Consider the following 17,683-nt stretch of genomic DNA (forward strand, 5'->3'; position numbering starts at 1 on the left):
GATTTTAACTTATAGAGCCATACTTAATAACTATTTAAAAATTTTGATTTTATTTGTGCTCTATCTATTTGTTTGTTCGCCGCCCTGAGCCCTTCGGGGGAGGGCGGTTTATAAATATAATAAATAATAATAATAATAGAAACAAAATTAAGTATTTGAAAGTATTAAGTATTTGACAGGCAGTCAATTAGAGAAGTAGTTGTTTCTGTTGGCAGTAGACGATAGGACTTGCTATAATGAGTTTAAATTATGGACAGAAAGATAGCAGCTGAAAATTAGGAACTTTTTTTACAGTAAGAGTTTTTTACTGTAACAGAGAAATTATTAATGCCCCACCCCCGGAATGCCCGGCCATGCCCCCGTCGTGCCCCGCCCAGCCCCATTGGCGCTACGCCACTGTTTGAATCCCACCACCAAGGGAACCTGTTACTAAAATTTTTGGATCCCACCACTGGAAGGTATGCCCATGTAATGCCCATTACATTTTCTGATATTGGTTCAAAAGACAAAGAAAACCTCTTAGTTTGTTGCCTAACTAACCATTTTCTGTTTGTACTAACAGGAAAAGCTTACTGAATCAGAACGTCTAAGACAACAACTAACCGAAGAGCTACAAACAACTAAACAAGTAGGTGGAATGTCTGTAATCATGACACTTTTTTCCCAAGGGAAGGGGGAAAGCATGTTATTTATATTTTCAAAGAGTTCACAGTAGCATGCATGCATAAATCCTAGAACAAAATGGAAGAGAGGGAAACAATATTAATACTCTTTTTTAGGCCCCTTCCGCACATGCAGAATAATGCACTTTCTATCCACTTTCACAATTGTTTGCAAGTGGATTTTGCTATTCCGTACAGTAAAATCTAGCTGCAAAGTGCATTGAAAGGGCATTATTCTGCATGTGCGGAAGGGGCCTTAGAAAAGTGGGGATTAAAATGTAATTGCCACCATAAGCTAGGAAGATATGTCCCTTACCTGTAGGGCAATCAAAACCTTTATTTCATGGCATATTAGCTGAAAATAATATTTCGTAGTCTGTCCAATGGACTGGTATTAAGAATGGAATGTAGGTGAAAATCTGTTTGGAGAGTCCACAATGAACCAGTTGCATTGGTAGTAAAAGGCTGGCATATCAACCCAAATTAGGACTGAAGGATAAAACAGTTTTCATTGTTACTATGCTGTGTATGAAGAACTGATTAGGAAATAAAACTCAAGGTTTCTACAAGTTATGCATCCTGTTTCTGCATGTGAGACCTTTGAATATTTGTGGTTTTTTGTCCAAATGGTCTGATTATAACACTGACAGTTTGCTTCCCTGTGAAGGCTTTAGGCTGGCTGTAGACTAACAGTATCTGACCACATTTCTAATGCTGTGTCTAATTGTTTCAAGTGGTGCCCTAGTGTTTTTGCACTGGCATCCAGGGTGCTGATTACCACTGGGCAGTGGCATATTTGCCTAGGGGACATGGGGTACCCTATGTTCCGAAGCCCTGATGGAGTAAAAAATTTCAGGTTCATTTGTGTGCTTTGTGTGCTTTTTAGTGTTTTTTCAGTTGTCGGCCTGCAGGGGCGCAGTTTTTAGGCAAGCAGCACCAACATTTCAGGGATCTTTCAGGAGACCCTCCTTATGATACCTCCCAGGTTTGGTGAGGTTTGGTTTAGGGGGTACAAAGTTATGGACTCCTGGCCGCCTTCTGCCTGGGGCAGAGGGGGAATGGCGGCGATTCCCTGCTCTGTGCCGCTGGCTCTTGCGCCGGGCTCCATTTGCCCCCCCTCCCCCTTTGGATTGCATTTGAAATATCCCCTCTTCCTACTGCAATCTCCAGATCAGTGAGGTCCAGGCAGGTGCCTTATATAAACTTTACAAGGTGACAAATGGCTGCTGGCAATGAGACAAACATGGGAAATATCTGCAGCCTCCATTACCTTCCTCTGAAAGATTTCTGGATCCAAGCCATTGCTGATTTGCCATAAAATAGTGGTTTTCAAAAGCATTTCACAAAGAGCAGATATGCGTCTTTGGCAGCTGAGAAACACGGAATTTGACTAGTAATGCTTTCATGTAGAATCATACCTTCTTGTGGACTGAATTGTGAGTCTGCACATCGTCTTTTAGTTTCCAGTTTTCCAATGCATTTAACTTTTAAAGTACATTTTCAAGCCAATGCATTAGCCCGTGCCTTAAGTATGTTGATGTCTGATCTCCCTCTCTGTTCTCTTCTTAATCCTGTGACATATCTTTGTGGGTAATACTATTAATAGTTAAACTAATTAAATCAAATCTCAGGTGGTTTTTTTTTGGTTTACCTTTGTTACTGACTGAAGGAAAGAACTGTGGGGCCCCTTCTGTACATGCAGAATAATGCACTTTCAATCCACTTTCAGTGCACTGTGCAGCTGGATTTTACTGTGGAAATAGCAAAATCCACTTGCAAACAGATGTGAAAGTGGATTGAAAGTGCGTGTCCGTAATGAAAATGACCCTCGGAGTCCTCAGATATCTCTGCATTTTCATTGCAACCAATTATCTCCAAAACTATATGAACACATGCAACTTTCCTCCTCAGGATTGTCACAGAGTGAACATTGGTTAGAATATCTTCTAACACTGAAATAAACGCGTTGCAACCATCGCCTTTTAGTGCTCAGTCTAGTGCAGGGGTAGGGAACCTGCGGCTCTCCAGATGTTCAGAAACTACAATTCCCATCAGCCTCTGTCAGCATGGCCAATTGGCCATGCTGGTAAGGCTGATTCATTATGGTCCTAATTTTATCAGGCTGGGATTCTGATCCTAGTGTATTAAATAATAAAGTGTATGTGTACATTTGACATACAATACAATTACAATTCTCTATATACTCTAATATTGAGAGCCGTAGCCTTCCGCTCCAACCGTAGCAATAAAGTATCCGTTCAATAACGTCGTGCCATCAGTTCTTTGTTGATTTGGTTTCGCTTTCCTATGCCGATACAATAGTCTCCTGGTACGGTCTCTGAAGATTCCAAAATTCAAGCAACTCCGTATGCAACAATAAACGGATTGCGCTATTCCTTAACTGTTTTCGAAAAGTTCTTCATCAGATTATTTGTACATCATAGCAGCCATAATTGGGGTAAATATCTACTGGTGAAACTTTCACGTACATCAATTTCCCCATCTGGCTTTCTAGAGTATTGTGGATGACGTTATTGAACAGATACTTTATTGCAGTGGCGTTCCTGCCTAGGGACAGGGGGTACCCTTTGTCCCCGGGTGCCCCCCATTTAGAATTACATGGGACCAACATTCAGAATTAAGACAGCGTGAGTTTTTTTTTTTAATGTTTTAAGTGTTTTCCGTTCCGGCCTGCAGGGGCGCATTTTTTTTAGGCTAAGCACCAAGATTTCAGGGTACCATCCAAGGACCATGCAGTGATACCACCCAAATTTGGTTCAGGGGTAGCAAAGTTATGGACCCCCAAAGGGGGTGCCCCCATCCCCACTGTTTTCAATGGGAGCTAACAGGAGATGGGGGCTACCCGTTTTGAGGACCATAACTTTAGTCCCCCTGAACATAACTTCCTGGAAGCGGGTGGCTTCATAAGAATAGTTAACAGATGATACTGTCAATGTTTGGTGTCACTAACTTTAAAATACCCCTTCCAGGCACCCAAGAAACCCCATTGTCAAGATTCTTCTTTTGTTTTGCAGTGACTTTGCTCCGTATAGCCAATGGGAATTTCACGGAGTGTGTAGGCAGGCTGCACATTTTGAAGATAGAGCTTTCAGGGTGGCTCCAGGAGGGCCTCCTGGTAATAGCATCCAGGTTTGGAAACCTTTGCTTCTGGGGGTTCAATTTTGTGGGCCCCCAAAAGGCTTATTTTGTTTCCCCGCTCCTGCATATGAAAGCCTGTGGGCTGAGTTCTCTCAGAACTGGCTCAACCCCCCCCCCACTCCAGAAGCAAAGGTCACCAAGCTTGGATGCTATTACTCAAGGCCTCTTGGAGCCACCTTGAAAGTCTGACACCTCTATCTTCAAAAATGTGCAGCCTCAGAAATTCCTCATTAGCTACAATGGAGCAAAGTCACTGCAAAACAAAGAATCTTGGGCAAATTTCTTGGGCTGCCTGGAAGGGGTGTATTTTTAAAGCTAGTGACACCGAAATTTCAGGGTATTATCTGTTAACTATTCTTATGATTGCCACCCAAGTTTGGTGAAGTTATGTTCAGGGGGACCAAAGTTATGGTCCCTCAAATGGGTAGCCCCCATCTCCTGTTAGCTCCCATTGAAAACAATGGGGATGGGGGCACCCTCTTTGGGGGTCCATAACACTGCTGAACCAAACATCCTGAAACTTAGGTGGTAGTAAATCCAGGATGATCTCTGGATGATGCCACTGAATCATGAATGTGGCATGGCTTCAAAATAATCATCCTACAGGCAGAAAAAAACACCAAAAATACCCCAAAACCCCAAATACCTTGCATTAGCATTTTGTTCATATTTGGGCGGGACATGGTGGACAATTTTTTTGTCGAATGTGCTAGAATTGCCCAGATTCAGCCAAATCTGCTATTTGTTTCATCTGAATCTCAACCCTCAAAAGTGATGCTGTTTCAGGGTGGGGAGAATCCACCCCAAACAGCATCACTTTCAGACTGTTTTAACGGACCCCAGATTCTAAACTTTAAGGTAGATTTAAAAGAAGAATCTGACCTAGTTTAAACACCATTGAAAGTGATGCTGTTTGGGGGTGGATTCCACTGGAGGTGTTTTGTGAGAGATGATGCTGACATTTGTTTGGTAAATGTTTTGCTGGGGGTGATTTGTGAGAGATGTACATGCTTAATACCGACTTGCACTGGCTTGGAGTTGTTTCTCAGGCTAACAACCTACGTCATAGGGTTTTTGTGATTAGGAAATTAGGAAAAGAGTTGGTGGGGAGAGAGCCATGTATGTTTTGCTGGGAGTGGGAGGTGTTTTGTGAGGTGGTGCAAAAAAATCATTGTTTGGTCATGGTGGGGATGGGTGGCATCAAACTCAGGTTTTGTCCCCGGGCACCAGTTTGCCTAGGTACACCCCTGCGTTATTGCTACGGTTGGAAGGCTACGGCTCTCAATATTCGAGTATATAGAGAATTGTAATTGTATTGTATGTCAAATGTACACATGCACTTTATTATTTAATACACTAGACTGAGCACTAAAAGGCGGTGGTTGCAATGCGTTTATTTCAGTGTTATATTGTTACGTTGCACCAGTTGAAATTGTGATACTTTGTATAGAATATCTTCTAGCCATTCATCAATGACAGAACACATTTTTGTAATTAAAGACTGGAAAAAAAGAAACGAAGGTGTGATTTTTTTGTTGTTAAAGTCAGTTTTGTTACAGCAGTACTTTTTTAAAAAAGAAAATTGAAATTTGGTTCTCTGTAGGAAGCCAAGGCCTCTGTGGAAGAGTCAAGGGCTCTGCGGAGTAGAATCCATCTTGCTGAAGCTGCGCAAACACAAGCTCGTAGAATGGAAATGGACTATGAGGAAGTAATCGGCCTTTTAGAGGTGGAAATGGCCAAACTGAAGGCTCAGCTTGCCAATCACGGTGGACAAAATAAAGTAAGCACAACAATAATCTCTCGTAGAGTTGCCATGGTTTCTTTGCTGTTGTCATGTATCCTGTTTTTCATTTTTCTTTCATTTGCTTTCCTTAAGTAGGTCACTGTTTGTCTTGTATTATTCAATAGCCAGAATGATGCACCAAGAATGAGAGCAGTACAAAGTCTACGAACCTTCCTTTATTCAAGTATCTCTTGGTTAGGGAAACATGAGCCACCACCGTATGTGGGTCACTGGCTAATATGGTACAGTTCAAGTGTCATTAATATGGATTTCTCTTGTGTTTTTATGTTAACTAATATGTCATGTCAAAACACTTTTTATTATGGTTTGATAAAGGCCTCCTGGGAAGGGTGAAAGTGGATACTCCCTTGCTTTAGATTTCTAGGCATTTGTCGTAGAGTTGTCAGACCTTCTGCTGTGGTGGGAAGTTTCCCACTGGCAGTGTCTGTTCCCACCACTGCTTGGAGCAGTGATAAGAGGAAAAAAACAAAACAATGACATCACTTTATTTATTTATTATTAATTTTATATACCGCCCCTCCCCCAAAGGGGGAGTACAACAGAATACAATAGAATACAACAAAAAAACAAGTGACGCACATAAACAAAATACAGATTATAAATAATATAGGCTCCATTAACCATACATTATTAAAACCCATCAAAATACAGCGTTCAGTACGAAGTTGGTGGCGTCCAACATTAAAACTCTCATAAAACCCTCCCAATAGGGCTCATAGGTGTTAAAGGGACCCAAGATGTAAAAGGAGAAAAAGGGGGGGGGGGCAAGCATCAGTGGCCGGCCCCTCCAAAGGCCTGGTGGAACAACTCAGTCTTACAGGTCCTGTGGAACTCACCAAGATCCCGCAGGGTCCAGACAGCTGGAGGAAGAGTGTTCCACCAGGCAGGAGCCAGGGCCGTAGAGGCCTTGGCCGAGTGGATGCCAGCCACATCACTGACATTCCTATATCACTTCATGGAAAACCAGCAAGTGACATGAGTAACTCTAGGAACTGCTGGAAATTCTTGTGGTTTTACCACAGAGTTTCCAGAGATTCCCAGGGCTACTCTATGTCATTTTGGATTTTCTCCAGAACTTACATACTGACATCAAACCCTCCGTGTCCCTCACCCAACCCTTCTGCTGGTTGCCACGTCTGGCCTGGCAACTCTACCACATTCTCACCTGGTTAGTTGATTTGTTTTTTAAATAGATTGTATTCCATCCTTCCACTTTAGAAACTCATCAAAACACCCCAACAGTAAAATAAGGAAGTCATAAAAGCAAATGATAAAATCAGTGTCACAATGTTGATAGCAATACAGCATATTTCTCTATTAAGTTGATACAGAGATGGCCCTTAATAAGGGGTTTTCAGCATTCAGTCAGATGGCATATTTCAGGAAAGCATGCAATTGGCAGCAAGACCAAATGAATTATTTTTACATTTCTTGTTGTTAAACTTGCCTATATATATTACCATATATACTCATGTGTAAGTCGACCTGCATATAAGTCGAGGCACCTAATTTTACCACAAAAAAACTGGGAAAACTTATTGACTCACGTATAAGTTGAGGGTGGGAAATGCAGCAGCTACTGGTAAATTTCAAAAATAAAAATAGATACCAATAAATTTACATTAATTGAGGCATCAGTAGGTTAAATGTTTTTGAATATTAATTGTCAGTCTGTTGGATTCACAGTAATCCACACAGCGCTTCATTAAGCGTCTGAGGCCAACTCTGGATCGAGAGAGAAGGACAGCGTCATCTGCATAGAGCAGAATTGATACATGGGATGTACCCAGTTTTGGGGTATGGCTGTTCACTGCTGAGAGAGCAGAGGGGAGGTCACTTAAGAAAAGATTGAAAAGAATAGGGGCCAGGACGCAGCCCTGTTTGACCCCTTTGGAAATTGGAATACTGTCTATCAAAGACTGGCCATACGTGGGAACACTTGATCCGGCAACTGGTATTTTGTGTGCAGTTGCTTACCCTGATTAAGAACTAGAAGTCTGGCATCAATGTTGAGGGGCAGCCAGTTTTTTTGCAATCCAGAGAAGTTCTCATTGGCACAGGGGAGTCAAAACTGGCAGCCTTTAAATCAATAAAAGGCAGTGTAAGAGTTTGTTATCTGCATTGATTGAGTGATTTACTGGCTAGGTGTAATAGCACCAAGGCGTGGTCAGAAGGAGATTTCCCCTTCGCAGCCTATTTGTTCATCCCCCACTGCACCAGAGTGGGAAAGCCATAGCTGAAGTTTCTTCAGTAGCAATTTAGCATAAATCTTCCCTATCACTGAGAGGAGGCTGATGGGGCGGAAGTTAGCAGGCTCTGAGTGAGTTCCTTTTTTATGGATGGGAAACACAGTCGCAGACAGCCAAGTCTTGGGTAGGATACCTGAGCTAGTTTTTGAATATTTATTTCAAAGAAACAGTAAACTAGCTCTGTAAGTGGAAAAGAGGGTCAACAAGAACAATATGGTATCAACAATAACATTAAAAGTACAAAAACCTTAGCTTTTTTGTAAGGAAGGGTTTTAAACAATGGATCTTACAATAAAAACTGGAATCAACATGCCTGTTCACTGTGACTCAAAACTACCCTGCTTTTTAAAAGAATAGGTCATTATTTTTAGTCTACATATTTTTAAAATTGCACATGTCAGGTGTCATTTTAGAAGGGACATTCACGCAACCTGTCAGGGGAGGAATGATTATGTTAGCAGTACCAACATTTCAGAGTATCTTTAGGAGAGCCTCCTGATGATACCACCCAGGTTTGGTGAAGTTTGGTTCAAGGGGTCCAAAGTTATGGACCCTCAAAAGGGTAGCCCCATCTACTATTAGCTTCCATTGAAACCATGGGAGATGGGAGCACCCACTTTGGGGATCCATAACTTTGGATCCTCTGAACCAAACATCACCAAATCTGGCTGGTATCAGCAAGAGATTATCCTGATGATACCACCTGGATTTAGTGAAGTTTGGCACCCATGCCATAGGCCCACATATCTAAAAGACTGTCTCCTCCCCTATTTCCCCACTCGGCCTCTGCGCTCTGCAGAGGCCAATCTATTGGTGGTCCCTGGCCCCTCTATGATGCAGCTGGCCCCCACCCAGGCCAGGACCTTTAGTGCCTTGGCCCCAACCTGGTGGAACACTGCCTCCATCCATCCGGGCCCTGCAGGACCTTGGACAGTTCTGCCGGGCCTGCAAAACAGAGCAGTTCCACCTGGGCCTTTGGTGGAGACAGCCGCTGATGTGAGTGCCATTCCCTATAGTGAAAGGGTCTATATAGAGTTGTTTTGCCATTTTGAAATTATTTTAATATTATGTGTTTGTTCTGGTTTGATGGTTTATGTTTTTGGGATGTTTTATCTGAAATATTGTACACCACCCAGAGCCCTTTGGGGGTGGACGGTATAGCAAGTTTAAATGATAAATAAAATAAATAAATATAAAATCAGTCACTTTCTTTGGCAGATGCATTGCCCTTCTGAATGTCACTAAATCTGCCTGATTAGAAAGCTTCCAATCCGCAAAAGGGAGATTACCTAAGTGTACTTATGAAAGGATTTGCATGATATAGCCAATCAGCTACAGCTTCAGGGTTTTTTTTCCTTAGCACACGTTGTTTCCTTCCTATCATTGTCTTTAAGATCTTATCACAAAGCAAAAGTGGGACACTTCTCTTTCCTGTGCCCATTGCCCTAAAGACCCAGAACAACAAAAGAGTTCTTTATTTAAGCAGATGGACAATTGAAATTGCACGCTTACAAAGAAAAATGAAGTCCTGAACCTCATGCTTATGTAGTCACTGGACTCCATTCCTCATAGGAACAAGTTAGGGTACAAACAGACTAAAATACCTGTGATTGGATGGCCCCAGTGTTTTGAAAATACTAAAAGAATCCACAAGGCTCGATTTGTATCAGGGGCCATTGTTACTCTAAACTCCATTTCTGGGATTGAGGACTTCACTCCCCCTGATGTGCTTTAAACTTGGGTAGCGATGCAAGAAATCTCCAGGTTACAGAGAAAAAGACAGAGGTTGGAGGGAAAGACGGCCACACCTCATCAGATTATGCTGCAAAGAAGAGAGTCAGCTGTATTTGGCAAGAGCCTTAGGAAAGAATGATGGAAGACCTCGCCCAGAAACTAACAAGTAGATATGATCGGATTATAAATTAGCATTTCCAGTCACTTCCGGGTCTGCCTGGTGCACAACTACCCAGCAGGCCCTATTCCACCCCAATCCTCCACCAGGGGTTGCCACCTTTTTCTGGAAAGGGCTTGCTTTCTCTCTCTCTCTCTCTGGGTAAACCGCTGCCACCACCTGACCATTTGAGGAACTTCCCGCTGAAGAAGGTCAGGGCTCCCCAGCCTCCTGTCCAACTCTGAGACCTACCGTGTTTCCCCGAATATAAGACAGTGTCTTATATTAATTTTTGCTCCCAAAGATGCGCTATGTCTTATTTTCACGGGATGTCTTATTTTTCTGTGTTCTGTTCATCGGGCATGCTTCCAAACAAAAACTTTGCTATGTCTTACTTTCGGGGGATGCCTTATATTTCGCACTTCAGCAAAACCTCTACTATGTCTTATTTTTCGGGGATGTCTTATATTAGGGGAAACAGGGTAGCCTTGGTTTCCCCCGTTTCTCCTCTCCTGGGTTCCACAGGGCAGATTAGAGGCCCTGGAGGAACAGCTTCTTGCCAACTGTCAGTCTTCCTACTGGTGCCCTCCGGTGGAGGCCTAGGTGGTACAGAGAACTGTTCCTCACATCTAAGTTTCAAAAGTCTTTATTAAAAATAGAATGGTTACAAGTATGTATTAGCACTGCACTAGATCGAGCAAAGGTTTCCAAAACAAATGAGATATAACTGCAGTTCCTCTATCCGTTTCTCTAAACATACCCTAGCAGTTGTTACAATAGGGTAGGCTCTTAAGCTTAGAAGTTCTGGCACCCATGCCATAGGTTCGCCACCACTGGTATAGGTAATAAGATGGGATTAATCAGGAACTGCTAAATACTAAAAGACTGATGCAACATTTGTTGAGCGGGGGGGGAGGGGCTGCAATTTATAAGAAGAGCCTCTGTGACTATAGTTAGCATAGGTTGTGGGAGTATGAGTCAGCTTTAATATATTCCTACAGTATGTTACTAAAAAGATACATTAAGTTCCTGCAGAGGCTGGCTTCATTGATAAAAGTTCAGATATGAACCTCCCACCATAATCAAAACATTGTTGGTTAACTGTAGGCCTGCACCTTGTTCTTAAGAGGAGGAGGCAGCGATAATAGGAAAGGTAACTTTGTCATGCAGCATCTCAGGGAAGGCACATTAGGAATGCTATGGTTCTGGTGCCCAAACCCTTGCATTCTTTACTTCTCATCTTCACCATCAGTTGTGATTAATTTTCAAGACCCTTGACACCTTGATCTTGCCATATCTGTTGTTGAGACTGTCCAACAAGTACTTTTAGAGTGCCCTATCTATGGCCCTTTCCGCACGGGTGGAATAGAGCACCCCAGGGATGGCAAAAACGCTGTCCCTGGGGAAGCATTTGCACAGGAGGCACTGCTGCTTCACAGCAGCACCGTCCTGGCCGCCCTGGAGCGGCATGAAGCCGGCGATGAGCGAGGTTTTTGAAAAGCGCCGTCTTCCCGCCGGCGCAGTGTGAACTGCACCACTAGGAAGACTCCGTTTTTCCCCTCCCCTCCACTCACCATCCCGTCCAGTGTCGCTCTGGAGGGCTGAGGAACACGCCCATTCTGCCCTCCAACCTCCAGGGGTCGGAGGCAGCATGGGCGTGTCCCTCCAGCCCTCCAGAGCAACGCTGGACGGTATGGTGAGTGGAGGGGGCCGATGGAGAGGTGGCTCCATGCAGAGCCACCTCTCTGTCTGGGGAGAAAGTCGGGGCTGCTCGCATGCTGCTGTGCGAGCAGTCTTCGAGCCTCCACTAGCACAATTCATGCTGGTGGAGGGGCGTTTCCGTGTGTGTGTGGAAACAGCCCAGGACTCTCCTTGTTCCATGTATATCCATCCCTTGATAGAGAGGTTAAATACTGATATGTCGTCATCTATTATTAATTTTCTGCTTAATGGTTCTTGTGACCTTATCTGTGAAAATGTTGCAAGCTTTCTGAAACATTACCTGGCCAAGCATAATTATTCTTTACAAAACAGTCATGGTTAATTCATTTATCTACGTGTTTTATATGTAGGGGTTTGTATGTGGATATTCAATGTATATATTTTAACATATTTCAACGGGTTTAGTTAATTGATAAACGTAATTTTACTGTAATTTATAATGCCAATAAAGGTGTCTGTCTGTCTGTCTGTCTGTCTGTCTGACTGACTGTCTGTCTGTCTGTCTGTCTGTCTGATCTTGCCATATCTCCAGGGGAAGGCAGGAGGTTGTGGCGAAGAAAACTAAGCTTGCTACAAGGCCGAACGCAAGTGCGTAAATGGCCATTGAGGCATGCTCCCCAAATCAGGATTCCTTTCTCTTTCTATCAGCCTGACCCAGCTCTCACTATTGTAGTTTTGCAAATGTGTGCTTGTTTAGCTTTAGAAGTTTCTTGTCGGCTGACCGAAGAGATAGTGGGGGCTCCATCTTCATGGTTGCACATCTGATGTGCACAGCGAATAAGCTTCCTCCTGTCTGGTGTACATTCCAGGTCAAACCTGCCTCCTGAAAAATGTGTTGTCTCTGGTTTATTAATTTAGTGCACCTCAATCCCCTTTCCCCAGGATAGCGTTCAAGATTTAAGGAAGAGGATTACTGTGCTCGACTGTCAACTGAGAAAATCTGAAACCGCCAAGAAAACGTTTGAGGTGGCAACTGGGAAGTTACTGCAGTTTGTTGAGGTAAAAGTAGTTTCCTGTGTGAGGACAGAGGGGCATCTCTGTTTTCATCTGTGAAACATTGGGATGCATGGCCCTGAGCCCCAATCCCTAGGATTTACATAGACTTCAGAACAGTGGCGGGGGTAGGGGGTGCGACACCGCGGGTGCGCCTCGGTACGGGAGCAGGGGTGGGGGGGTGGCGCCGCGGCAGGGGCACAGGGCGCATGCAAGCCCTGGGGGCAGTTCCCCCTCACTCCGTCTCTGCCTCAGAATGCCATCTAGGAATTGGATACTGAGTAACCTGCACTAATGTATGAAATCCAGGATGTGAGTACTCTATTCACTTTTCAGGGTTCTGGGGGCCCGTATTTAGAAACTAGTCTTAGGAATCCAGTGGAAACTACAGTGGGATCTCGGTTTTCATGTAATCCATCCGAAAAAAATCGATGAAAACCGAAACCAATGAAAACTGAGGCAAACTTTTCCACAATAATCAATGTAAATCAAGGTAATCCATTCTAGGCACTCCAAAAAAATACCAAAAACACATTTTTGGGTGAATAAACATAGTGTTTAATGCTGAAAACAGTAACAAACAATAACACGAGGACCAGCTTCAGAGCCAGTGGACCAATGATGCACCAGAAAGCTGTCCAAAGAGGTCTGTTTCTGACGCCTCTTTAAGATTTGTCTGAAATGGGGCAAGACAGTGTCATTAAACAAGATGCAGACATGGCCTGCAACAACTTTGTCTGGGTGATTTTTCTCCACAAACCCCTGCACCTTACTGCAAATCGATGAAAACTGAGACAAAATTTTCACTGAAAAAATCGATGAAAACCGAAATCAATGAAAACCAAAGGCAATGAAAACCGAGGTTCCACTGTACTCTCATTCCAGCCTTTAAGAGCTGATGGTGTAGTGGTAAAGTTCATGGGACATTGGAGAACTGGGTTTCATTTCCCACTTCTACACATGAGCAGTGGACTCTTACCTGGTGCACCAGGTTTGTTCCCTGCCACCCGACCACCCCACCCCCACTCCCCCACACACACCTGTGAAACCTGCAGGATGACCTTGGGCTAGTGACCGTTCTCTTCAAACTCTGTCAGTCCCACCTACCTCACAAGATGTCTGTTGTGGAAAAGGAAGGGAAAGGAGTTTGTAAGCCGCTTTGAGAGTCCTTATGCTTGATAAAAGCTGGGTATAAATACAAACTTTCCTTCTTGAATTCTGCCATGGTTTGAAGGCAAATTGTCTGGGGAGCCTGCTTTTTGACACCAAATAACCATTAAAATGCCTCTTAGAGCAGTGATGGTGAACCTTTTCGAGACCAAGTGCCCAAATTGCAACCCCAAAACTATTTATTTATCGCAAAGTGCCAACATGGCAATTTAACCTGAATACTGAGGTTTTAGTTTAGAAAAAATGGTTGGCTTCAAGGCGTGCATAACTTGGGAGTAAGCTTGGTGGTAGTCGGTGGCTTTGCTTTGAAGCAACCGTGCAACTCTTCCAACAGGTGAATCACGACCCTAGGAGGGTTTACTCAGAAGGAAGCCCCATTGCCAGCAACCAAGCTTACTCCCAGGTAAAGGATTGTGCTTTAGTTCTTCACATGAAAATCAGTGGGGTTTAACAGCGCTTAACAGGGTTACCTACATTGCCTCCCCAAAACTAGGTCTTAGGTTTCATGCTAATAATCGAGCCCAGTGGCCCAGGCCAGCCTAGATGGGGGGGGGGGGGCGGGCTCTGCGCGTGCCCACAGAGAGGGCTCTGAGTGCACCTCTGGCACCCGTGCCATAGGTTCGCCACCACTGACTTAGAGAGCCGCACCTCATTGACAAGAATTGTATTGACTTGCTCCAACCCACCCACGCCCCCCCAATATTCTGCAAGGTTGAAAATAGTCAGGAAACCTAAACAGGATACAATTCAAAACTAAAGTATTTTAAAGGGGGGGGGTGAGAGAGAGAAAAACCACTCAACCATATCAATTGAGCTAGTTGGGGGCAAGATGAATTCTAAATACCAAGAATGTGAACAAGATATCCCCCTTAAACTGGAAGTAGGAAAGGAGAGAGAAATAGAGAGAGTAATTCATACCAATGTTCCTGGGGCCAAGCAGAAAGGTCACCATCAGTGCAGGAATCCAGTTTGCTGGGCAGCAAGTAAATGCCAAATTGGGACTCACAAGGCAGGCAGTTGTCTTGAGGTAGGCAAAGTCTAAGTTTATAGGAAGGAAGTAGAAGAGGAGGAGGAGTTTGGATTCATACCCTGCTTTTGCTTTTTCAACCATAAAGCATCTCAAAGCAACTTACATACCCCCTTCCTTTCCTCTCCCCGCAACAGACCCCTTGTGAGGTAGGTTGGGGCTGGGAGAGTTCTCAGAGAAATATGGCTAGCCCAAGGTCTAGCCCAAGGTCTAGCCCAAACCCAGTAGACTTCATGTGGAGGAGTGGGCAATCAAACCCAATTCTCCGGATTAGACTCCACCACTGATCCAAAGGATATCCTGTGGAGAAAACCTAAAATTGGTTAGACTGTCAGAAGTTCAAGCTGTTTGTCCTTGGGAAGTGAAGAAGATCTAGAACTACTTCAGTATAGGGCAGTTTTGCCCCCCAACGACCCCCCTCCCCACACACACACGTGTGAAACCTGAAGGATAACCGTCAAAACGCCACTTCCACAGGATATCAACTGGAGCCAATGAGACTAAATTAATGTATTTGAAAGTATACAACACCTGGTCTACAAATGCAGCAGAACAAAATGGTAAAATTCTGAGGATATAGCATGGGTTATATTGCTTCACACCGCAGTGTATTTAATGCTTGTGTGAAATCACCCTTCAAATAAAAAGGGAGAAAGGGAGAAAGACTGCAGGGAATTATTATTTTAGGGAAACTGTGACTGGTGTAATGTGTCCCCTGCAGTCCATTCTATAACATGAGCCTTCTGCCATCTCACTCCTAACACACTGTGTTGCCTGTGTAGTCCAGTTGTGTGTTCTTCAGACTTCAGTCTTCAAGCAAAGTAAAAGACGTCTATGTGGCAAGCTTTTTGAAATTAGTAACTACTGTTTTCCTTGACGGTCTGCTTATAGGTTGTACATGAAGCCCTATCGGATAACTTTACTTCCCAGCCCAATTTGAGGTAAGACTATTCAGGTTTAAAATGTACTACTGAAGACAAATTGGGGGGATCATTTGTAGATAAGCAGTTAGTATCAACGCACAGGGAAGTGGAACATTATAGTGAAGTCAAATCTCGGAAAGTAATCAGGGTTGGATGGGAGGCTGCCAAGGAAGACTTTGCAGAGGAAAGCTGTAACAAACCACCTCTACTTATTCATTTGAAAAAGAAGAGTTGGATTTATATCCCTCTTTCTCTCCTATAGGAGACTCAAAGGGGCTTACAATCTCCTTTCCCTTCCCCCCTCACAACAAACACCCTGTGAGGTAGGTGGGGCTGAGAGAGTTCAGAAGAACTGTGACTAGTCCAAGGTCACCCAGCTGGCGTGTGTTGGAGTGCACAGGCTAATCTGAATTCCCCAGATAAGCCTCCACAGCTCAGGCAGCAGAGCAGGGAATCAAACCCGGTTCCTCCGGATTAGAGTATAACCACTACGCCACTGCTGCTCCTGCCTTGACAGCCCCTTGCTGGAGTCACAGTGGGTTGGCTGTGACTTGATGGCAAGTTACACAGGTATCAAAACTCTGATAAGAAAGATTAAAATTCACTGTTAAATTCAGGCATCCTGCATGTATTGTCTCTGTGGCTAGTCGATTACGGCATCGTTGAATTAGCAGAATATTTATTATCTTTATGGTGTCATAAAGAACCAGCATGGCGTAGTGGTTAAGAGCAGATGGATGCCAATCTGGAGAATGGGGTACAGTTGCTGATCACATGTCATTTTCTCTGTGTTGTTTCTACAAACCACTTTGAAACAGTTTTTTGTAAAAGCTTGTGCAAACAGTGGGTTGACTTCAAAGGTTCTGTTTCCTAAAAGTGAAGCTTTGCTGTAACAGAAGAGGTGTTGTGGGAGAACAGGCCCGCTCCGCCCAGCAGGCCCTGTTACACCCCAAGCCTCCACCAGGGGTTGCCACCTTTTCCTGGAAAGGGCATGCTTTCTCTCTCTGGGTAAACCGCTGCCACCACCTGATCATTTGAGGAACTGCCCGCTGGGGAGGGTCAGGGCTCCCCAGCCTCCTTTCTAACTCTGAGGCCTAGCTTCTGTTTCTCCTGTCCTGGGTTCCACAGGGCAGATTAGAGGCCCTGGAGGAACAGCTGCTTGCCAACTGTCAGTCTTCCTACTGGTGCCCTCCTACTGGTGCCCTCCGGTGGAGGCCTAGGTGGTACCGAGAACTGTTCCTCACATCTAAGTTTCAAAAATCTTTATTAAAAATAGAATGGTTACAAGTATGTATTAGCACTGCACTAGATCGAGCAAAGGTTTCCAAAACAAATGAGATATAACTGCAGTTCCTCTATCCCTTTCTCTAAACATACCCTAGCAGTTGTTTATTTATTTATTTATTATGTGATTTATAAGCCGCCTCACCCCCAAAGGGCTCGAGGCGGCTCACAGAATAGTTGCACATTCAACAGCAATCAGTAAAACATATCAATACAAAGGTGCAACTCAATTCATTAAAATATAAGACTTAAAACTATAAAACTTAATACAGCTTCGATTGTATATTAATTAATTGTTACAATAGGGTAGGCTCTTAAGCTTAGAAGGTTACAATCCTCACAGAGTTCCCATTACCTGGAAGACTGGGCCAGCTCCCTGGGCAAGCACATGGCCTCAAAATGGCTGCTCTCTCCACAGGAAAGAGCTCTGTTTCCTTCAGTGACCCAGCAAAAAGAGATCTCCCCTCTCTGTTCCCAGCAGTTTTATCAGTTCCCAGGCCCCACCCTCTCTCATGGTCAGTCTGGGTTATCTTTTCCCCCTAGGTCAGGTAGCTCTTCCTGATGTTTTTCTGGCATTTTCAAGTCCTTCAAATCTATGATACCTGCTCAGAGAGGGGAGGGGGAAAGGGCAGGGGGAGAAGGAAGGAGCCATTTCCTCACAGGTGTGTTTCACTGATGGAAGATCCCTGGCTTTCAAAGAAGGCTCTGGTTCTAGAGAAGGGGATTCTTTGGATGGCAATGAAGTCTGCTAACCTATGGCCCAGCCTTAACTGACAGGGCTGTCCACCTCTGTACATGC

General features: G+C 44.1%; 1 protein-coding gene across 4 annotated transcripts in view; it reads left to right on the top strand.

The window, feature by feature from the left end:
• The window catches only part of STXBP4 (syntaxin binding protein 4), a 168,779-nt gene that overhangs the window by 63,599 nt on the left and 87,497 nt on the right, over window positions 1-17,683 (top strand). For all 4 annotated transcript variants that reach the window (XM_048490980.1, XM_048490978.1, XM_048490979.1 and 1 more), the window contains exons 11-14: window positions 563-628; window positions 5,425-5,601; window positions 12,370-12,486; window positions 15,569-15,618. In XM_048490980.1, coding sequence (XP_048346937.1) covers window positions 563-628; window positions 5,425-5,601; window positions 12,370-12,486; window positions 15,569-15,618 — 410 coding nt within the window. The remainder of the gene's footprint in view (window positions 1-562; window positions 629-5,424; window positions 5,602-12,369; window positions 12,487-15,568; window positions 15,619-17,683) is intronic.

The sequence above is a fragment of the Sphaerodactylus townsendi genome, linkage group LG03, assembly GCF_021028975.2.
Source record: "Sphaerodactylus townsendi isolate TG3544 linkage group LG03, MPM_Stown_v2.3, whole genome shotgun sequence".
NCBI lineage: Eukaryota > Metazoa > Chordata > Lepidosauria > Squamata > Sphaerodactylidae > Sphaerodactylus > Sphaerodactylus townsendi.